Here is a 23,388-nt window from a genome sequence, read left to right as displayed (position 1 = left end):
GTCGAAAACTCGTCGCAGTGAAGGCTAATATGGAGTTGCAGGATGGTGGCTGCTGTTCCGACACCGCCGATGCCCACGCCAGGGCCTTGCCCGAGAGTAGAGAGATGATGTAGGCGATCATGGCCCGATCGGTGTGGAACGAGGAGGACTGTAGCTCGAACACCAGAGAGCACTGAGTGAGGAACCCCTTGCATCCTCCCGGGTGGCCGTCATACCGCTCGGGGGCTGGGATCTTGGGCTCCAGGTGCAGGTTCCCTGGAGGAACTACGGCGACGCCTGTAGCACTGGGCGATGAGACTTGGACATTGGCTCCTCCTGGGTTGAGGTTGGACTGTGGTTGGAGGGAGTTGGTAGGTGCCCAAAGGCTCCTTGGTGGGTTACAACATTCTTGATCTGGGTGACAGGTGGAACCATGACAGTCAATTTAGGGGTCACTACTCTACTCACCACTCAGGTCTTTTCTCATCTTTATCTCTCTTTTATTCTCCTCTACACCAATCCCTTATTCCTCTCCCTCCTCAGGGCAGTTAGTTCTTTCCACTTACACTAACAGGGAAACTGTCCCTGTTTTTTTTAAGCAGTTATTGGTCATGTACTGTATGGTCAGAATTAGGTACTAACGGATTACATGTAGCCGGGATTACGTAATCAGATTACAAAAATGAAGTAACTAATCAACCCCAAAAATAAAAAAAAAACACAAGTATTCTGATTACAGTTACATTCTTCAAAACAGTTGATTACATTTTGGTTTCCTTCATCTAATATCAAGATGTGGGCGTCAAGTGTTTGTCTCAAACACACTGGTGAGATGGCAAGTTTTTGAAAGCTGTGCTGATCCACACAGCTTGGAAGTCACCTTTCAGTGGGAATGGAAGCGTTTCCCTTTTTTTCTAATCTATTTGAAATCTCCAAAACTGCAACATTTGCTCTCCTTGGTTGCTTTACACAGAAACATGTTTTAACCAGAAAACATCAGACCCCCACTCACTGAGAACTGAATCATCCCACATTGTATCAGGATTGTGAAATATGGAACATTTTTGATTAGTCAACACAGCCCCATCCTGTTCACTTCCCAAGCACAAATCAGCTGCTTACTCGGCTAAATCTCTAGTTTCAGTGGAAATGAGTACACTCAAATCTACCCTTCTGTCTTTGCAGCAGTGCTGAGCGATTAGTGCTTTTTGAAGTCAGTTTGGTTTCAGTTCTATTATTAAAAAAATAATCACGGTTTTCGATTTCGGTTTAGATTTTTTTAAATAACATTAAATGCACTATGCATTATGTCGGTTGAATGCTGTAACACAGAATAAAACAATTACTAAAAGTCCCATGATGGTAGTGACTGCCCATTACTGGTTATCACTTATTAATTATTAACCATCATTTATTTACATTACTTGAATAAAATATTTCAGTTGTGTATATACTAAAAACATTATTTGATTACTTTATTATTTCATCTTATCTCTAGCTGCTAGCTATGCTGTCAAACGAAATCACTTACTTTGTAGTTGTTCAAAGTAAATAAGGTATACTTCTATGACTGCTGAATACCAATTATCAATCACTTAGATCATGTGTTTTCAGGTAGAGTGTCACATTCCTGACCTGTTTTCTCTTGTTTTTGTATGTGTTTAGTTGGTCAGGGTGTGAGTTGGGGTGGGCATTCTATGTTATGTGTTTCTATGTTTAGGTTCATTGTCATTTAGCCTGAAATGGTTCTCAATCAGGGACAGGTGTTTTACGTTTCCTCTGATTGAGAACCATATTAAGGTAGGTTGTTCACACTGTTTGTTTGGTGGGTGGTTGTCTTCCGTGTCTGTATGTCTACCACACGGGACTGTTTCGTTTGTCGTTTCGTATATGTAGACTGTTCCTGTTCGTGCGTTCTTCGTAGTTTGTAAGTTCTCAAGTCAGGTCTGTCTACATCGTTTATTTGTTTTGTAGTCTGTTGAAGTGTTTCGTGTTTCGTCTTACTTTAATAAACTTCAGTGTCATATAACAACGCTGCGCTTTGGTCCAATCCATACTCCTCCTCTTCGGACGAAGAGGAGGAGTATGGACAAGGATCAAGCAGCGTGAGAGGAACCAGCAGCAGCGGCCAAAAAAACAGGACTCGTGGACTTGGGAGGAAATATTGAATGGAGAAGGACCCTGGGCTTAGGTGGGAGAGAATCGCCGCTCTCGGGAGGCGATGGAGTCAGCGAAAGCCCAGGATCGATGGTATGAGGAGGCAGGTAGGAGACGTGGCTGGAAACCCGAAAGTAAACCCCAAAAATGTATTGGGGGGGATAAAAGGGAGAGTGGGGAAGTCAGGTAGGAGACCTGCGCCTACTCCCTGTACTTACCGTGGAGAGCGAGAGTACGGACAGACACCGTGTTACGCAGTAGAGCGCATGGTGTCTCCTGTACGTGTGCATAGCCCGGTGCGGTACATACCAGCTCCTCGTATCGGCCGGGCCAGATTGAGCATTGAGCCAAGTGCCATGAAGCCGGCTCTACATATCTGGCCACCAGTGCGTCTCCTCGGGCCGGCTTACATGGCACCAGCCTTACGCATGGTGTCCCCGGTTCGCCTACATAGCCCGGTGCGGGTTATTCCACCTCCCCGCACTGGTCGGGCGACGGGGAGCATACAACCAGGTAAGGTTGGGCAGGCTCAGTGCTCAAGGGAGCCAGTACGCCTGCACGGTCCGGTATTTCCGGCGCCACATCCCCGCTCCAGGCCAGTACCACCAGTGCCTACACCACGCACCAGGCTTCCAGTGCGTCTCCAGAGCCCTGTTCCTCCTCCACGCACTCTCCCTGTGGTGCGTGTCTCCAGCCCAGTGCCTCCAGTTCCGGCACCACGCATCAAGCCTCCTGTGCGTCTCCAGAGCCCTGTACGCACTGTTCCTTCTCCCCGTACTCGCCCTGATGTGCGTGCCCTCAGCCCGGTACCACCAGTGCCGGTACCACGCACCAGGCCTATAGTACGCCTTGAGAGTCCAGTGTGCCCTGTTGCTGCTCCCCGCACTAGCTTGAAGGTACGTGTCTTTAGCCCGGTACCTCCAGTTCCGGTACCACGCACCAGGCCTACAGTGCGTCTCAGCCGGCCAGAGTCTGCCGTCTGCCCAGCGGCGCCTGAACTGCCCGTCTGCCCAACGGCGCCTGAACTGCCCGTCTGCCCGACGGCGCCTGAACTGCCCGTCTGCCCAACGCCGTCTGAACTGTCCGTCTGCCAAGCGCCGCATGAACTGCCCGTCTGTACTGTGCCTTCAATGCCGCCCGTCTGTACTGAGCCTTCAAAGCCGCCCGTCTGTACTGAGCCTGCAAAGCCACCCGTCTGCCATGAGCCTTCAGAGCCGTCCGCCAGACAGGAGCCGCTAGAGCCGTCCGCCAGACAGGAGCCGCTAGAGCCGTCCGCCAGACAGGAGCCGCTAGAGCCGTCCGCCAGACAGGAGCCGCTAGAGCCTTCCGCCAGACAGGAGCCGCTAGAGCCTTCCGCCAGACAGGAGCCGCTAGAGCCTTCCGCCAGACAGGAGCCGCTAAAGCCTTCTGCCAGACAGGATCAGCCAGAGCCTTCCGCCAGACAGGATCAGCCAGAGCCTTCCGCCAGACAGGATCAGCCAGAGCCTTCCGCCAGACAGGATCAGCCAGAGCCTTCCGCCAGACAGGATCAGCCAGAGCCTTCCGCCAGCCATGACCAGCCAGAGCCTTTCGCCAGCCATGACCAGCCAGAGCCTTCCGCCAGCCATGACCAGCCATAGCCGTCAGCCAGCCGTGACCAGCCAGAGCCGTCAGCCAGCCGTGACCAGCCAGAGCCGTCAGCCAGCCGTGACCAGCCAGAGCCGTCAGCCAGCCGTGACCAGCCAGAGCCGTCAGCCAGCCGTGACCAGCCAGAGCCGTCAGCCAGCCGTGACCAGCCAGAGCCGTCAGCCAGCCGTGACCAGCCAGAGCCGTCAGCTAGTCCGGAGCTGCCCCTCAGTCCGGAGCTGCCCTTCACTTCGGTGTTGCCCCTCATTCCGGTGTTGCCCCTCATTCCGGTATTGCCCCTCATTCCGGTATTGCCCCTTAGTCCGGTGCTGCCCCTCATTCCGGTATTGCCCCTTAGTCCGGTGCTGCCCCTTAATCCAGTGGGGTTAATTTGGAGGGTGGTCATTGGGAGGAGGCTAAAAAAGCGGGGATTGATTATGGTGGGATGGGGACCACGCCCAGAGCCTGAGCCGCCACCGTGGACAGATGCCCACCCAGACCCTCCCCTAGACTTTTGGTGGTGCGTCCGGAGATCGCACCTTGAGGGGGGAGGTTATGTCACGTTCCTGACCTGTTTTCTCTTGTTTTTGTATGTGTTTAGTTGGTCAGGGCGTGAGTTGGGGTGGGCATTCTATGTTATGTGTTTCTATGTTTAGGTTCATTGTCATTTAGCCTGATATGGTTCTCAATCAGGGACAGGTGTTTTACGTTTCCTCTGATTGAGAACCATATTAAGGTAGGTTGTTCACACTGTTTGTTTGGTGGGTGGTTGTCTTCCGTGTCTGTATGTCTACCACACGGGACTGTTTCGTTTGTCGTTTCGTATATGTAGTCTGTTCCTGTTCGTGCGTTCTTCGTAGTTTGTAAGTTCTCAAGTCAGGTCTGTCTACATCGTTTATTTGTTTTGTAGTTTGTTGAAGTGTTTTGTGTTTCGTCTTACTTTAATAAACTTCAGTGTCATATAACAACGCTGCGCTTTGGTCCAATCCATACTCCTCCTCTTCGGACGAAGAGTGGGTTATGTTGTCGCCGTGATGGTGGTGATGGTGGTGATGATGAGTCAGTCATGTGGTTAACTTCACTCTCAGTAGTAGTATCCTGTTTCAGTACGATATGATGGATAAAGGAATAAAGACAGACACCAATGTCAAGTTCAACAGCCTTGTTAAGCATTGTACAAATCCCTACGCGTGGAGTCTGGGGAACAGTCCGGCTAGTCGATTACCTATCAACTAGACTCCGTAACATCATCCTTTTCAATAGAAAGTGCAAACATAACGGCATAACATTGAGTTCTTAACAGTCAAGTCATAACAATTGCAAAGCATGACATTTTCTTTTTACTTCAGTTGTCATCTTCCTTTTTTTTTCTTTTTTTTTTATAAACAGAGGACAAGTTAACACAGTGTCTTGCTTACAGAGTGAGCCTGTCCGGTGGCTTGCACAGCCGACCCACCCGTGAGTAAGTATTGGCTCTGACAGGGGTAGGATTAGGGCCACGAGCTGGAGAGTTTGGTGGGGTAGAAGCCTCACCTTCAGTTGGCTCATGTCTCAATTCTGCACCCCTTACCCTTAGGCCTGGACTGTGATCCAGCTCATCTAGGTGAGTGTATGGCATGTTCTGGTTTGTCTGTATGATATGATGGATAAAGGAATAAAGACAGACACCAATGTCAAGTTCAATAGCCTTGTTAAGCATTGTACAAATCCCTACGCGTGGAGTCTGGGGAACAGTACGGCTAGTCGATTACCTATCAACTAGACTCCGTAACATATCCCACGGGGAATTTGTAGTGCCGTCCCTGTCTTTTTGTTGCTCTCTGAGCTCAGATGAAAGTGATGAGGAAAGCAGCAGTATACTTCAAAAAAACAACATCCTTTCTTGCTTTGATATGTATTTTTAGTTCTTGTCGACTTTTGACGTTGTTGATGCAACATTGAGGTTCTGTACGGAGAGTGTGTGCCGTACTTCATTCTTTAAGAACGGATTGTTAAATGTTAAACTCTCTCCCCTATCTTCCCCTTCCTCTTTTCTTTTCTTTTTCTTTCTACCACCCTCTCTCTCTCTCTCTCTCTCTCTCTCTCTCTCTCTCTCCCTCTCTCTCTCTCTCTCTCTCTCTCTCTCTCTCTCTCTCTCTCTCTCTCTCTCTCTCTCTCTCTCTCTCTCTCTCTCTCTCTCTCCCTCCCTCTCTCCCTCTCCCCAGAGCAGCGATGGCTCCTTCTCTGGCCCAGGCCTATCGTAGGCGGTGGTGGATGGCGGTGACTGCGGTCATAGAGAACCTGCTGTTCTCTGCTGTGCTGCTGGGCTGGGGATCGCTACTCATCATGCTCAAGAACGAGGGCTTCTACTCACACCTCTGCATAAGTACGTCCCCATCCATGGGTAACACTCACACAGGGATACTGTATACTTCAGGGTTGAGGTCATTTCCATACTAAGGAACTATATATACTATACATATGTAACAGTATAACTTTAAACCGTCCCCTCGCCCCGACACGGGCGCTAACCAGGGACCCTCTGCACACATCAACAACAGTCACCCACGAAGCGTCGTTACCCATCGCTCCACAAAGGCCGCGGCCCTTGCAGAGCAAGGGGAAACCCTACTTAAGTCTCAGAGCAAGTGACGTAACTGATTGAAATGCTACTAGCGCGTACCCGCTAACTAGCTAGCCATTTCACATCCGTTACACTCACCCCCCTTTCAACCTCCTCCTTTTCCGCAGCAACCAGTGATCCGGGTCACGGCACCAATGTAACAGTATAACTTTAAACCGTCCCCTCGCCCCGACACGGGCGCGAACCAGGGACCCTCTGCACACATCAACAACAGTCACCCACGAAGCGTCGTTACCCATCGCTCCACAAAGGCCGCGGCCCTTGCAGAGCAAGGGGAAACCCTACTTCAGTCTCAGAGCAAGTGACGTAACTGATTGAAATGCTACTAGCGCGTACCCGCTAACTAGCTAGCCATTTCACATCCGTTACACTCTATATATATATTTATCTCATCTCATTGCTTAAATGTATGCATAAATAAGACCTTATAGAGGCCAAGTCTTGGTCATGATATGGTTTCAATACTTCAGGGTTGGGGTCAATTCCATACTAAGGGATACCGTATACTTCAGGGTTGGGGTCAATTCCATACTAAGGGATACCGTATACTTCAGGGTTGGGGTCAATTCCATACTAAGGGATACCGTATACTTCAGGGTTGGGGTCAATTCCATACTAAGGGATACCGTATACTTCAGGGTTGGGGTCAATTCCATTTCAATTCCATTTCAATTCAGAAAATAGACCAAATGCCAATTCAAAATGTTTCTCATTGAAAAGTACTGAAGAGAATTTCAGAGTACTTCCTGAATTGTCTTGTATAGTTCTCAACTCCCCTCTCTCTCATCCCCTTCCTTACCCTTCTCCTGCTCCCCCCTCTCTCTCTCTCTCATCCCCTTCCTTACCCTTCTCCTGCCGCCCCCTCTCTCTCTCTCATCCCCTTCCTTACCCTTCTTCTGCTCCCCCTCTCTCTCTCATCCCCTTCCTTACCCTTCTCCTGCTCCCCCCTCTCTCTCTCTCTCTCTCTCTCTCTCTCTCTCTCTCTCTCTCTCTCTCTCTCTCTCTCTCTCTCTCTCTCTCTCTCTCTCTCTCTCTCTCTCTCTCTCTCTCTCTCATCCCCTTCCTTACCCTTCTCCTACTCCCCCCTCTCTCTCTCTCTCTCTCTCTCTCTCTCTCTCTCTCTCTCATCCCCTTCCTTACCCTTCTCCTGCTCCCCCCTCTCTCTCTCATCCCCTTCCTTACCCTTCTCCCGCTCCCCCCCCCTCTCTCTCTCTCTCTCTCTCTCATCCCCTTCCTTACCCTTCTCCTGCTCCCCCCGCTCTCTCTCTCTCATCCCCTTCCTTACCCTTATCCTGCTCCCCTCTCTCTCTCTCTCACCCCCTTCCTTACCCTTCTCCTGCTCTCCCCCTCTCTCTCATCCCCTTCCTTACCCTTCTCCTGCTCCCCCCCTCCCACTCCACCTCCCTACCTTTCTCCCCCCCTCTCTCTCATCCCCTTCCTTACCCTTCTCCTTCTCCCCCTCTCTCTCTCCACCTCCCTACCTTTCTCCCCCCTCTCTCATCCCCTTCCTTACCCTTCTCCTGCGCCCCCCTCTCTCTCTCCACCTCCCTACCTTTCTCCCCCCCTCGCTCTCATCCCCTTCCTTACCCTTCTCCTGCTCCACCCCCTCTCTCTCCACCTCCCTACCCCCCTCTCTCGCTCTCTCTCTCCCTCTTTCTCTCTCTACCACCTTACCCTTCTCCTGCTCCCCCTCTCGCTCTCCACCTCCTTACCCTTCTCCTTCTCCCCTCCACTCTTTCTTCACCTCTCTCCACCCCCCCCCCTCCCCCTCCCCCCAGACAATGAGACAGTGTTCAGTAACATCAGTTCGTGGGACAGTGGTATCTGGCATAGCTGTGTGGACCAGGAAGAGATGTTGAATCTGGGCTTTACCATTGGCTCCTTCCTGCTGAGTGCAGCCACTCTGCCGCTAGGTATCCTGATGGACAAGTACGGGCCCCGCCCACTCCGCCTCCTCGGCAGGTAAAAGACGGGACACATCGTCATTGCCATCATTATTATAGTAATAGTAAATCATCAGCGATTAACACTGTCATTGTCATCATCATCATTATTATTGCAATCATCATCATCATCACAAATACCATTGAGCATTGTCATCATCATAATTATTTACACAATTATCATGTTCATCGTCATGACCATAGTAATTATCTTCACAACCATTGTCATCATCATTATCTTCCATCAGTCAGCAACTCTCTCTCTTGCAGTGCGTGTTTTGCTTTCTCTTGTGCCATGATAGCCGGAGCTGCATATAACCCTGAAGGTAAGAATCCTAAGCCACTGTAAGTCACTGTAAATGAACATTAAATGTACAGAAAAATCACATTAAACACATCTGCTTATTACATTACACTGCACACATACAGTGAGGGGGAAAAGTATTTGATCCCCTGCTGATTTTGTACGTTTGCCCACTGACAAAGAAATGATCCGTCTATAATTTTAATGGTAGGTTTATTTGAACAGTGAGAGACAGAATAACAACAAAAAAATCCTGAAAAACGCATGTCAAAAATGTTATAAATTGATTTGCATTTTAATGAGGGAAATAAGTATGACTTAGTACTTGGTGGCAACATCCTTGTTGGCAATCACAGAGGTCAGACGTTTCTTGTAGTTGGCCATCAGGTTTGCACACATCTCAGGAGGGATTTTGTCCCACTCCTCTTTGCAGATCTTCTCCAAGTCATTATTAAGGTTTCGAGGCTGATGTTTGGCAACTCAAACCTTCAGCTCCCTCCACAGATTTTCTCTGGGATTAAGGTCTGGAGACTGGCTAGGCCACTCCAGGACCTTAATGTGCTTTTTCTTGAGCCACTCCTTTGTTGCCTTGGCCATGTGTTTTGGGTCATTGTCATGCTGGAATACCCATCCACGACCCATTTTCAATGCCCTGGCTGAGGGAAGGAGGTTCTCACCCAAGATTTGACGGTACATGGCCCCGTCCATCGTCCCTTTGATGCGGTGAAGTTGTCCTGTCCCCTTAGCAGAAAAACCCCCAAAGCATAATGTTTCCACCTCCATGTTTGATGGTGGGGATGGTGTTCTTGGGGTCATAGGCAGCATTCCTCCTCCTCCAAACACGGCGAGTTGAGTTGATGCCAAAGAGCTCCATTTTGGTCTCATCTGACCACAACACTTTCACCCAGTTGTCCTCTGAATCATTCAGATGTTCATTGGCAAACTTCAGACGGGCATGTATATGTGCTTTCTTGAGCAGGGGGACCTTGCGGGCGCTGCAGGATTTCAGCCCTTCACGGCGTAGTGTGTTACCTATTGTTTTCTTGGTGACTATGGTCCCAGCTGCCTTGAGATCATTGACAAGATCCTCCCGTGTAGTTCTGGGCTGATTCCTCACCGTTCTCATGATCATTGCAACTCCACGAGGTGAGATCTTGCATGGAGCCCCAGGCCGAGGGAGTTTGACAGTTCTTTTGTGTTTCTTCCATTTGCGAATAATCGCACCAACTGTTGTCACCTTCTCACCAAGCTGCTTGGCGATGGTCTTGTAGCCCATTCCTGCCTTGTGTAGGTCTACAATCTTGTCCCTGACATCCTTGGAGAGCTCTTTGGTCTTGGCCATGGTGGAGAGTTTGGAATCTGATTGATTGATTGATTCTGTAGACAGGTGTCTTTTATACAGGTAACAAACTGAGATTAGGAGCACTCCCTTTAAGAGTGTGCTCCTAATCTCAGCTCGTTACCTGTATAAAAGACACCTGGGAGACAGAAATCTTTCTGATTGAGAGGGGGTCAAATACTTATTTCCCTCATTAAAATGCAAATCAATTTATAAAATTTTTGACATGGATGTTTTTGTTGTTATTCTGTCTCTCACTGTTCAAATAAACCTACCATTAAAATTATAGACTGATCATTTTTTTAGCAGTGGGCAAACGTACAAAATCAGCAGGGGTTTAAATACTTTTCCCCCTCACTGTAGATCTATCTAACTCTGTCCTCTTCCTCTTGTTTCCTCCCTCCTCCTTTTCCTCCTCCAGTACTCTCGGCCCTCATTTTCATCGCAGTCTCCTTCAACGGCTTCGGAGGAATCTGCCTGACCTTCACCTCCCTCACGGTAAGACACGCGCGCACACACACACACACACACACACACACACACACACACACACACACACACACACACACACACCATCCTTCTCCTCTACATGGACACAACGACGACATATCCAAAGCTACCAAGTTCCCAGAACACACCAGCGGCTGGTGGGAGGGGCTATAGGAGGACGGGCTCATTGTAATGGCTGGAATGGAATTAACGGAACGGTATCAAACATATGGAAACCACGATTGTCTCCATTCCATTCATTCCATTCCAGCCATTACAATGAGCCCCTCCTCTTATAGCTCCTGCCACCCCTCATGACCTAAACCTCCCGTCACCTGAAACGTTTCTTACCGCGTGATGTGGCCCGTAGAGACTAAATGACTGCACTCTATGCTGCACCCCACTTTAAGTCATCTCTGGACGGTACACAAAATAACTGCACCCTACTGCATTTGCACTCTGTTCATGTCTCTGCATGTAGATACATTCCTACTGATACAGTGGATGTACACATTTACAGTATATCAGCAGTATACCCACTGTATATCAACCGTATACCCACTGTATATCAGCAGTATACCCACTGTATATCAACCGTATACCCACTGTATATCAACCGTATACCCACTGTATATCAGCAGTATACCCACTGTATATCAACCGTATACCCACTTTATATCAACCGTATACCCACTGTATATCAGCAGTATACCCACTGTATATCAACTGTATACCCACTGTATATCAGCAGTATACCCACTGTATATCAACCGAATACCCACTGTATATCAACCGTATACCCACTGTATATCAACCGTATACCCACTTTATATCAACCGTATACCCACTGTATATCAACCGTATACCCACTGTATATCAACCGTATACCCACTGTATATCAGCAGTATACCCACTGTATATCAACCGTATACCCACTTTATATCAACCGTATACCCACTGTATATCAACCGTATACCCATTGTATATCAACCGTATACCCACTGTATATCAGCAGTATACCCACTGTATATCAACCGTATACCCACTGTATATCAGCAGTATACCCACTGTATATCAACCGTATACCCACTGTATATCAACCGTATACCCACTGTATATCAACAATATACCCACTGTATATCAACCGTATACCCACTGTATATCAACCGTATACCCACTGTATATCAGCAGTATACCCACTGTATATCAGCAGTATACCCACTGTATATCAACCGTATACCCACTGTATATCAACAATATACCCACTGTATATCAACCGTATACCCACTGTATATCAGCAGTATACCCACTGTATATCAACCGAATACCCACTGTATATCAGCAGTATACCCACTGTATATCAACAATATACCCACTGTATATCAACCGTATACCCACTGTATATCAACCGTATACCCACTGTATATCAACAATATACCCACTGTATATCAACCGTATACCCACTGTATATCAACCGTATACCCACTGTATACTAACTGTATACCCACTGTATATCAACCGTATACCCACTGTATATCAACAATATTCCCACTGTATATCAACCGTATACCCACTGTATATCAACCGTATTGCCCACTGTATATCAACCGTATACCCACTGTATATCAACAATATACCCACTGTATATCAACCGTATACCCACTGTATATCAACCGTATTGCCCACTGTATATCAACCGTATACCCACTGTATATCAACAGTATACCCACTGTATATCAACAATATACCCACTGTATATCAACAATATACCCACAGTATATCAACAATATACCCACTGTATATCAACCGTATACCCACTGTATATCAACAATATACCCACTGTATATCAACAATATACCCACTGTATATCAACAATATACCCACAGTATATCAACAATATACCCACTGTATATCAACAATATACCTACTGTATATCAACAATATACCCACTGTATATCAACAATATACCCACTGTATATCAACAATATACCCACTGTATATCAACAATATACCCACTGTATATCTGCTCATTCTCTTATAGCTTTATGCTCACTCTAACTAGTTGTATGTAAACTTTCTTTAAACTCCTCTGCCTGTATTCTGTCTCTAAATGTTGTCTATCACTAGCAGCACCATATCACCAAGTACAATCCTGAGTATGTGTAAATGTACTTGGTGAATAAAGGTGATATGATTCTGACCAGCTTCCTCTGAAACATACATACAGTGGGGAAAAAAGGTATTTAGTCAGCCACCAATTGTGCAAGTTCTCCCACTTAAAAAGATGAGAGAGGCCTGTAATTTTCATCATAGGTACACTTCAACTATGACAGACAAAATGAGAAAAAAAATCCAGAAAATCACATTGTAGGATTTTTAATGAATTTATTTGCAAATTATGGTGGAAAATAAGTATTTGGTCAATAACAAAAGTTTATCTCAATACTTTGTTAAACACCCTTTGTTGGCAATGACAGAGGTCAAACGTTTTCTGTAAGTCTTCACAAGGTTTTCACACACTGTTGCTGGTATTTTGGCAGAGATGGTTGTCCTTCTGGAAGGTTCTCCCATCTCCACAGAGGAACTCTGGAGCTCTGTCAGAGTGACCATTGGGTTCTTGGGCCTTCTCTCCCGATTGCTCAGTTTGGCTGTGCTGCCAGCTCTAGGAAGAGTCTTGGTGGTTCCAAACGTTTTCCACTTAAGAATTATGGAGGCCACTGTGTTCTTGGGGACCTTCAATGCTGCAGAAATGTTTTGGTGCCCTTTCCCAGATCTGTGCCTCGACACAATCCTGACTCGTCGCTCTACAGACAATCCCTTTGACCTTATGGCTTGGTTTTTGCTCTGACATCCACTATCAACTGTGGAACATTATTTAGACAGGTGTGTGCCTTTCCAAATAATTTCCAATCAATTGGATTTACCACAGGTGGACTCCAATCAAGTTGTAGAAACATCTCATGGATGATAAATGGAAACAGGATGCACCTGAGCTCAATTTCGAGTCTCATAACAAAGGGTCTGAATACTTATGTAAATAAGGTATTTATTTTTTAATTTTTTAATACATTTAAAACCCTGTTTTCGCTTCGTCATTATGAGGTATTGTGTGTAGATTGATAAGCAAAAAAAGTAATTTAATCCATTTTAGAATAAGGCTGTAACGTGACAAAATGTGGAAAAAGTCAAGGGGTCTGAATACTTTTCGAATGCACTGTATAAGGCATACTGTAGCTATTACTATTATACGCTATGTTACTGTATATTTTTGTCTGTTGGTGTTTTGGGAGGATGTATACTTTTTTCTGTATAGTATGTGTGTATTTTGTTTGTCTTTGCGTTTAAATGTGATTAATAGTGTGTGTGTGTGTGTGTTGGCCATTCAGAGTCTCCACGGCACATGCTGTTCTGCTCCTGGCTCTAAATTCTGCCACACGTCCGTCGGCCAATCAGATCACTGGGCTGTCGACACGCTCGTCCCTGCCCCCCACCCCTTCCCAAAACACACAAGGACACGTGTCTCTCCCTCTCTCCACCCTCTTTCTATCTCCCTCTCCCCCTCTCTCTACCCCCCCCTCTCTCTCTAATGTATATCTCTTTCTTTTCCTCTTTCTCTATATATACACACACACTGTAACCCTCCGGGTCTGTACCAGTAGTTCCGTCTGTACCAGTAGTTCCGTCTGTACCAGTAGTTCCGTCTGTACCAGTAGTTCCCTCTGTACCAGTAGTTCCGTCTGTACCAGTAGTTCCCTCTGTACCAGTAGTTCCCTCTGTACCAGTAGTTCCGTCTGTACCAGTAGTTCCCTCTGTACCAGTAGTTCCCTCTGTACCAGTAGTTCCGTCTGTACCAGTAGTTCCGCCTGTACCAGTAGTTCCGCCTGTACCAGTAGTTCCGTCTGTACCAGTAGTTCCGTCTGTACCAGTAGTTCCGTCTGTACCAGTAGTTCCCTCTGTACCAGTAGTTCCCTCTGTACCTGTAGTTCCCTCTGTACCAGTAGTTCCCTCTGTACCAGTAGTTCCGTCTGTACCAGTAGTTCCGTCTGTACCAGTAGTTCCCTCTGTACCAGTAGTTCCCTCTGTACCAGTAGTTCCCTCTGTACCTGTAGTTCCCTCTGTACCAGTAGTTCCGTCTGTACCCTCTGTACCAGTATTTCCGTCTGTACCAGTAGTTCCGTCTGTACCAGTAGTTCCGTCTGTACCAGTAGTTCCGTCTGTACCAGTAGTTCCCTCTGTACCAGTAGTTCCGTCTGTACCAGTAGTTTCGTCTGTACCAGTAGCTCCCTCTGTACCAGTAGTTCCCTCTGTACCAGTAGTTCCCTCTGTACCAGTAGTTCCCTCTGTACCAGTAGTTCCGTCTGTACCAGTAGTTCCCTCTGTACCAGTAGTTCCCTCTGTACCAGTAGTTCCCTCTGTACCAGTAGTTCCAGGTGGTCAAGGCCCTTTCATTCCATTGACCTAAATCACACGTCCGTCCGTCAATCCGTCAGTCAGTCAATATTAGGTACATGAGCTATATGACCTTACATTCTCCAGGGCAATCTTTTTTTGTTCTTGTAGAATGTTGTTCTGATTCTGTTTTTAAAGCTCCCTGCTTTTTCTCGAGTTCACCTATCTTCCTACCGCTCTCTCTGTCTCTCTACCCCTCTCTCTGTCTCTCTACCCCTCTCTCTGTCCCTCTACCCCTCTCTCTGTCCCTCTACCGCTCTGTCTGTCCCTCTACCGCTCTCGCTGTCCCTCTACCGCTCTCTCTGTCCCTCTACCGCTCTCTCTGTCCCTCTACCTCTCTCTCTGTCCCTCTACCTCTCTCTCTGTCCCTCTACCTCTCTCTCTGTCCCTCTACCTCTCTCTCTGTCCCTCTACCTCTCTCTCTGTCCCTCTACCTCTCTCTCTCTGTCCCTCTACCTCTCTCTCTGTCCCTCTACCTCTCTCTCTGTCCCTCTACCTCTCTGTCTGTCCCTCTACCTCTCTGTCTGTCCCTCTACCTCTCTGTCTGTCCCTCTAACTCTCTCTGTCCCTCTACCTCTCTCTCTGTCCCTCTACCGCTCTCTCTGTCCCTCTACCGCTCTCTCTGTCCCTCTACCTCTCTGTCTGTCCCTCTACCTCTCTGTCTGTCCCTCTACCTCTCTGTCTGTCCCTCTACCTCTCTGTCTGTCCCTCTACCTCTCTGTCTGTCCCTCTACCTCTCTGTCTGTCCCTCTACCTCTCTGTCTGTCCCTCTACCTCTTTCTCACTCACTCTCTGCCTCTTTCACACACGTACATGGACACATACCCACCAGTGGAGGCTGGTGGGAGGAGCTATAGGAGGACGGGCTCATTGTCATGGCTGGAATGGAATTAATGGAACGGAGTCAAACGTTGGTTTCCGTATGTTGGGTGTGTTTGAGACCGTTCCATTAATTGAATTCCCGCCATTACAATGAGCCCATCCTCCTATAGCTCCTCCCACCAGCCTCCTCTGTTACCCACACATGACAGGGCTCTACGCTGACCTTGTTTTTGTTGACAAAGAGCATGTGTGCGCCTAAGATGAAAAATGTAAGTGCTCACAAAGTAATTTAGGAGCACAATGAAAAATATGGGAGGTAATGAAGCCAGAATCCCCCAAAAATGTTGGCGCACTGGTGCTCCTAAATTAAAATTCCAGGTCGCAGCAAAAATATTTAGGCGCATATGCAAGTAAACGGTTGCACTGTAGAGCACTGCATGACATGGCAAACGCCTCACACGTTTCCCTCCTAGTCATTGACTCTTTCGTTCCATCCACCTAAATAATGTCAACCTTTGGTTCTGTCTGCCTGTCTCTGTCTGTCAGTCCATGTCCATGGTAGTGTGTGTGGGGGCACGTAGCTGAGGCTCCTGAATACCTCAGATGGGTCATTAAGAACGAGCTGGAGCTCAGCCATGACCCATACACTGACCTACAGGACCAGAAGAGAGAATGGTCATGGGGCGACTTTATCCGTACCTCTGCCAAGACCTGACCAGGGAAAACTGCAGGCCCTAGTTGTTGGCTAAAACTACACTCCTAGGAGAAAGGTTTCTACGTAGTACCAAAAATGGTTCTATGACTTCATATAGCAACCCCTAAGGTTCTATATAGAACCCTTTTGTAGGGTTCTTTAATCAGAACCCTAGGGGTTCTATATAGTAAGTGTAGGGCACAGGGGGGTTCCTGGTCAGGTCACTTGGCCTGGAAAACTGTGGTACTGGCTAGTATGTCACTATCAGCAGGGTTAAATTGGGGGGGGGGGGGGGGGGGGGGTGATAAGAATGGAAAAACAGGGAGAGGGACTGTTGTGGAAAACAGGAAAGATCTAGAGAGGGAGAGAGCGGGATAAGGAGGAAGAGAGCGGGATAAGGAGGAAGAGGGGGATAGGAAGGAGGGGAGGATAGTAGTATGTCCTCAATTAAACTTAGAAAGTGACCAACTGGAGATAAGGGGTCAAAGTGTGTGTTTTGCTTCTTCCTGTTTTGTTTTTTTTTATACAATTTTGCATTTAATTGTTAAAGAGGGTCATGCAGTGCTCTACAGTGCAACTGTTTACTTGCATATATGCCTAAATATTGCCCAAGCATCAGAAGAATATATTTTTTTAAAGGAGTGGTAATTCCCACCCTTTTCCTATTTTCAGATTTGAATTGAACTGATGGTGAAGGGATGCCAGAGGGGAAAGATATACAGAGTTATTATTTACAGTAGATGCTGTCTTTACAGATTCCGGTTGTAATGCACATCTTTAAATAGAGTTAGTTAGCACAATGGTGTCTGATATAACTCTTTAAGCTTGGCACAGTGTGGAGTGACATAGTTTGCACCCGAAATGGCGCCCTATTCCCTACATAGTGGTCAAAAGTAGTGCACTGTATAGTGAATAGGGTGCTACTTCAAATCGTAATACATATTTATATAGAGAAGTGCAAACAGTGCTGTAGCTCTGAGTCTGTACGTTTATATACAATGTACAAAAAAGCTCATCACGTAAATTTGATTTAAGCCCACGCAGAGAAATTGTGTCACAATTCGGGTATGTATTTAAGCTCAGTGTGGTGATACGGTATGTGTTGTCACTATATATTTAACATGAACTAATTACCGCTCTGCGCAGCGAACTTTCATGTAAGCTCGCGAGATCAGGCGATGTTTTCCTAATGGGAGAGTGGTGCTGACACGCAGCCTGATGTGATGTACGTTATTAGCTGTGTCTTTTTATCTACGTAGGCTGGCACTGGCACAGTGTCGTTGGCACGACATAGGGGGAAATATTCACAGCTGTTTGTGTTGGGTTTTACTTCAGCGGGTTAAGGAGGACACTGCTTGTACTGTGCCACCTGCACGATTCCACGCACACACACACACACACACACACACACACACTCACACACACACGTTCACAGCAACAAAAAATATTTTTTGCCACGCAGACACTCAGTACTTGCACAACGTCCTCCAACAGAGAAAAGAGAAGGGAGAGTGAGGAAAATAGGAAGGCGACTACAAGACTTCTTGTATGGCATTTGTTCATTCATAACCCCATATGTCCACATTTTCTACCTTTTCCAAGTTAAACCGTTAGTTTTGCAAAAGTGCCAGCAACCCAAAAAATTCTAAACTCAACCTTGTGCTGTGTAGCAATATTATATGCCAAGTCAGAGGCTGTGAATACAAAGCAAGGCTATTCCCCTTGCCTCAGGCTAGCATGTGTCTCCTAAAGCAGCAGAGTAACTGACCTAACACATGTTGCGAAGCTGCATATTAGGACCCTCTCCATAAAGATGAACAGCTCATACCACCACCTGGTGTTACTTTCATAGAACTGCATCTTGAGCACTTTCAGTGCCTTCAGGAAGTATTCACACCCCTTTACTTTCCCCAAATCGTGTCACTGATCTACACACAATACCCCATAATGTCAAAGTGGAATTTTGTTTGTAGAATTTTTTTTTATTTTATAAAAAATGCAGTAAAGCTGAAATGTCTTGAGTCAATAAGTATTCAAGCCATTGTTATGGCAAGCCTAAATAAGTTCAGGCGTAAAAATGTGCTTAACAAATCACATAATAAGTTCAATATGTTCAATAATAGTGGTTAATATGATTTTTGAATGACTACCCCATCTCTGTACCTCACACATACAATTATCCGTAAGGTCCCTAAACCGAATAGTGAATTTCAAGCACAGATTCAACCACGAATACCAGGGAGGTTTTTCAATGCCTCGCAAAGAACGGCACCGATTGGTAGAATTGTAAAAAAATATATATTTTAAAAAGCAGACACTGAATATCACTTTAAGCGTGGTGAAGTTATGAATTACACTTTGGATCGTGTATCAATACACCCAGTCACGACAACGCTACAGGTGTCCATCCTAACAGTTGCCGGAGAGGAAGGAAAGTGGTCACGGATTTCACCATGAGGTCAATGGTCACTTTTAAAACAGTTACAGAGGTTAATGGCAGTGATAGGAGAAAACTGAGGATGGACCAACAACATTGTAGTTACTCCACAATAACCTAAGCTAAATTAGAGTGAAAAGAAGGAAGCCTGTACAGAATAAAAATATTCCAAAACATGCCTCCTGTTTGCAACAAGGAAATTAAGTAATACGGCAAAAAATGTGGCAAAGAAATGAACTTTTTTGTTCTGAATATGTAACAGTATTACTTTTAGTACGTCCCCTCGCCCATACCCGGGCGCGAACCAGGGACCCTCTGCACACATCAACAACTGACACCCACGAAGCATCGTTACCCATCGCTCCACAAAAGCCGCGGCCCTCTGCAGAGCAAGGGGAAACCCTACTTCAAGTCTCAGAGCAAGTGACGTAACCGATTGAAACGCTATTAGCGCGTACCCACTAACTAGCTAGCCATTTCACATCCGTTACAAATACAAAGTGTTATGTTTGGGGCAAATCCAACACAACATCACATTGTATATTTATCATATATTTTTAAGTGTGGTGGTGGCTGCATCATGTTGAGGGTATGCTTGTCATCGTCAAGGACTAGGGAGGTTTTTTTTGCATAAAAAGAAACGGAATACAGCTATAAGTGCAGGCAAAATCCTAAAGGAAAACCTGGTTCAGTCTGCTTTCCAACAGACACTGGGAGATTAATTCATCTTTAAGCAGGACAATAACCTAAAACACAAGGCCAAATCTACACTGGAGTTGCTTACCAAGACGATGTTGAATGTTCCTGAGTGGCCTAGTTACAGTTTTGAGTTAAATCGGCATGAAAATCTATGGAAAGACATGAAAATTGTCACAGACTCCAGCCACCCTAGTCATAGACTGTTATCTCTGCTACCGCACGGCAAACTGTACCGGAGCCCCAAGTCTAGGTCCAAAAGGCTTCTTAACAGCTTCTACCCCCAAGCCATAAGACTCCTGAACAGCTAATCAAAGGGCTACCCAGACCCCTCTTTTACGCTGCTGCTACTCTGTTTATAATCTATGCATAGTCACTTTAACTCTACCTACATGTACATATTACCTCGACTAACCGGTCCCCCCCCCCCCCCCAGCACATTGACTCTGTCCCGGTACCCCCTGTATATAAGCCTCGCTTGTTATTTACCTGCTGCTGTTTAATTATTGGTTACTTTTATTTTCTATTTTTTACTTAAACATTTCTTAACTTCTTAAAGCGTTGTTGGTTAAGGGCTTGTATGTAAGCATTTCACTGTAAGGTCTACACCTGTTGTATTCGGTGCATGTGACAAACACAATTTGATTTGATTTGAAATGCCTGTCTGGCAATGATCAACAATCAACTTGACAGAGCTTGAAGATTTAAAAAAAAAAAAAAATAATAATGGGCAAATATTGTACAATCCAGGTGTGCAAAGCTCTTAGAGCCTTACCCAGAAAGACTCCGAGCTGTAATCGCCGCCAAAGGTGCTTCTACAAAGTATTGCCTCAGGGGTGTGAATAGATATGCTCATTTGATATTTCTGCGTTTCATTTTCCATCAATTTGCAAAAATTGATGGATTCAGTTAATACAGTCACTGCTCACCTGTGATCTTTGTCTGTCTTCCTCTCCCTCCCTCTCTTTTATCTCCCACTCTCGCTGTTTCACCTCTCCGTCTCCCCCCTTCTCTCTGTCTCCTAGTTGCCCAACATGTTTGGGAACGTGCGCTCCACTATCCTGTCTCTAATGATCGGCTCCTACGCCTCTTCAGCCGTCACCTTCCCCGGAGTCAAGGTAGGAGAGTTACTCCTCAGTTCCCTCTGGGTGTTTAGGTCCGTGTTTGTTACGGTAAGCACCTTGGGACAAATGTTGATTGATTGAGGATTCACCGAAAGGCATTACTTTATGGCTTTACTTGATATCGTGATATATTGTAGTTGAATTTGCGAACCTCTTTCCCATACTTCTCTCTCTCCCTCCGTTTCTTCTCTCCAGTTGATCTATGATCTAGGTGTGTCCTTCAGGGTGATTATGTGGGTGTGGTCGGGGCTAGCCGGTCTCGTCTTCCTCAACTGCTTCCTTAATTGGCCGGGGGAGTCTTTCCCCGCACCTGAGGACATCAGCTACACGTCAGTATCCATGACAACGTTACTATCATAACACAACATTACATGACGTAACTCTAACGCTATAGACTGTTACAGTAACCCAAAATCATTGAATAACAGAGGGAGTTTTTCTTTCTCCATTGCTCCAATTGTTTGCTCTCTCTCTCTCTCTCTCCTCACCTCCATCCCACCTTCCTCCCTCTCTCCCCCCTTGCTCCCACAGTAAGGAGGTGAAGCTGAGTGGCATGGTGATGGATGACAAGGTGAAGGGGGACAGATTCTACAGTCATGTGACCACGATGGAAGAGAAGATGGCTGCGAAGCAGCAGGAACCAGATCCCTCGTCAGAGCAGCTCCCAACAGGAGAACAGACACAGGGTGAGGAATAGCATGGGATCACAACAAAAACAGTTAGAACCAGTCAGAACTAGACATAACTGCTTAGAACCGGATACAGTTAAATGGAACTGGTCAGAACTGGTCAGAGCTGGTCTTCCAGGGCTCCACTCACCAACTAGAATAAATGGACGATATTGAGCTCAACCCTACTTTAATCTGTTCAACTTTTTAATAAAAATTGAGAAATTGAGAAAGTAACTTAGCCAAGTGTCATTATCTCATGTTTAATTCTTACCCCCGCCCCTCCCCTTCTTTCCCCTGACAGGTGGCCCTCCGTTCCGTAGTTCAGTCTGCTCGCCCATCTTCCTGTGGAGTCTCATCACCATGGCGATGACCCAGCTACGCATCATCTTCTTTATGGGCGCCATGAACAAGATGCTGGAGTTCCTGGTTACCCACGGCGACCCACACCGTAAGGACCAATCACTTGTAAAGGCTTTAAGTTGTGGGCACTGTCCCATTTGCCTTGTGAAACCAGACTGATTTCGTAAGAGCTCACATTCTGTTTCACTTCAAGTGATGTTAAACAAAACATGAGCGCAGCGGTCAGTCTGCCAAACCTTTATTCTGTCACGTATCTATCTTATAGTCTGCCATATCTTTATTCTGTCACATATCTATCTTATAGTCTGCCATATCTTTATTCTGTCACGTATCTATCTTATAGTCTGCCATATAGTCTGCCATATCTTTATTCTGTCACATATCTATCTTATAGTCTGCCATATCTTTATTCTGTCACGTATCTATCTTATAGTCTGCCATATCTTTATTCTGTCACATATCTATCTTATAGTCTGCCATATCTTTATTCTGTCACGTATCTATCTTATAGTCTGCCATATCTTTATTCTGTCACATATCTTTATTTTTTGTAAAGTATATTGAGATTATGAAATAAAATTTGACTTGAATATCTGTGGCGCCGAATGGTCACAGTTGTCGGAGAATGGCATCTATGATTTGTTATGATGTCAGTGGGTGGGAATTTGTGACGTCCATGACTTTTTGTGTGTTTTTTGTTTTCAGCCTCTAGGGATCTATTGATGGAGGCAGAGCAACAAGGTGAGAGAATGAAACAAAGATGCTTGTGTGTGTTGAGAGAGGTGCGTTTGTGCATGTGTGCGAGCGTGCATTCGGGTGTGTGAGAGAAAGAGAGTGTGTGTGTGGTAATGTATAGTGACTGTGTATGTGCACATGTACGTATGTGTGTGTGTGTGTTTTCTGACCGTGTGTCTTCTCTCCTCAGTGGGTTTCTACTCGTCAGTGTTTGGCTCCCTGCAGCTGCTCTGCCTGCTCACCTGTCCTCTGATTGGCTACATCATGGACTGGAGGATGAAGGAGTGCGACGTAGACCAGAGGTGCGCGTGTGTGCGTGCACGTGTGTGTGTGTGTGACAGAGTGAAAAGGAGAGAGAGCGGAACAAAGAGAGAGAGAGACGTAGGAACTTCAGTTATAAACCACCCATCTCATCCATCATGCTGATTGGACAGTGTTTACACTTACAGCCCACCAAGAAAATCTCTGGGCCCTAGGTATTTTAACACATTCACTTGGTCATTCGTGGCCCCCCTAGTAAACTGCATGTCCTTGCATGTACCTATTGGTGCCTGGGATGCATTAATACAAAATCACCACTAGCTGGCGACATAAGCTGTTCATCCCTATGGAGACATGGACAGCAGTTGACTAATATTGGTCACTCAGCTGTCTTTATTTATTTATTTATTTTAAACCTTTATTTAACTAGGCAAGTCAGTTAAGAACAAATTATTATTTACAATGACGGCCTACACCGGCCAAACCGGGACGATGCTGGGCAAGTTGTGCGCCACCCTATGGGACTCCCAATCACAGCCGGTTGTGATACAGCTTGGATTCGAACCAGGGTGTCTGTAGAGACGCTTCTAGCACTGAGATGATGTGCCTTAGACCGCTGCGCCACTCTCTTTAAGGGAGAAATAATTCAGAAGAGACCAAGCATGACATGTTGAGAGAGAGCCGGGTTGTGTTCATTAGA

The 23,388-nt window shown here is 46.3% G+C and overlaps 1 protein-coding gene across 1 annotated transcript in view; it reads left to right on the top strand.

Annotated features, from left to right (window-relative positions):
- Positions 1-23,388, top strand: part of LOC129840956 (large neutral amino acids transporter small subunit 3-like) — a 45,900-nt gene that overhangs the window by 8,754 nt on the left and 13,758 nt on the right. The window contains exons 2-11 of the mRNA XM_055909023.1: positions 5,946-6,106; positions 8,143-8,326; positions 8,578-8,633; positions 10,372-10,448; positions 20,563-20,655; positions 20,857-20,990; positions 21,193-21,347; positions 21,634-21,780; positions 22,398-22,433; positions 22,618-22,729. Of these exons, the coding sequence (XP_055764998.1) occupies positions 5,953-6,106; positions 8,143-8,326; positions 8,578-8,633; positions 10,372-10,448; positions 20,563-20,655; positions 20,857-20,990; positions 21,193-21,347; positions 21,634-21,780; positions 22,398-22,433; positions 22,618-22,729 (1,148 nt within the window). The 5' untranslated portion in view covers positions 5,946-5,952. The remainder of the gene's footprint in view (positions 1-5,945; positions 6,107-8,142; positions 8,327-8,577; positions 8,634-10,371; positions 10,449-20,562; positions 20,656-20,856; positions 20,991-21,192; positions 21,348-21,633; positions 21,781-22,397; positions 22,434-22,617; positions 22,730-23,388) is intronic.

The sequence above is a fragment of the Salvelinus fontinalis genome, chromosome 42 (assembly GCF_029448725.1).
Source record: "Salvelinus fontinalis isolate EN_2023a chromosome 42, ASM2944872v1, whole genome shotgun sequence".
NCBI lineage: Eukaryota > Metazoa > Chordata > Actinopteri > Salmoniformes > Salmonidae > Salvelinus > Salvelinus fontinalis.
This window is presented reverse-complemented; position numbering and strand designations above follow the sequence as displayed.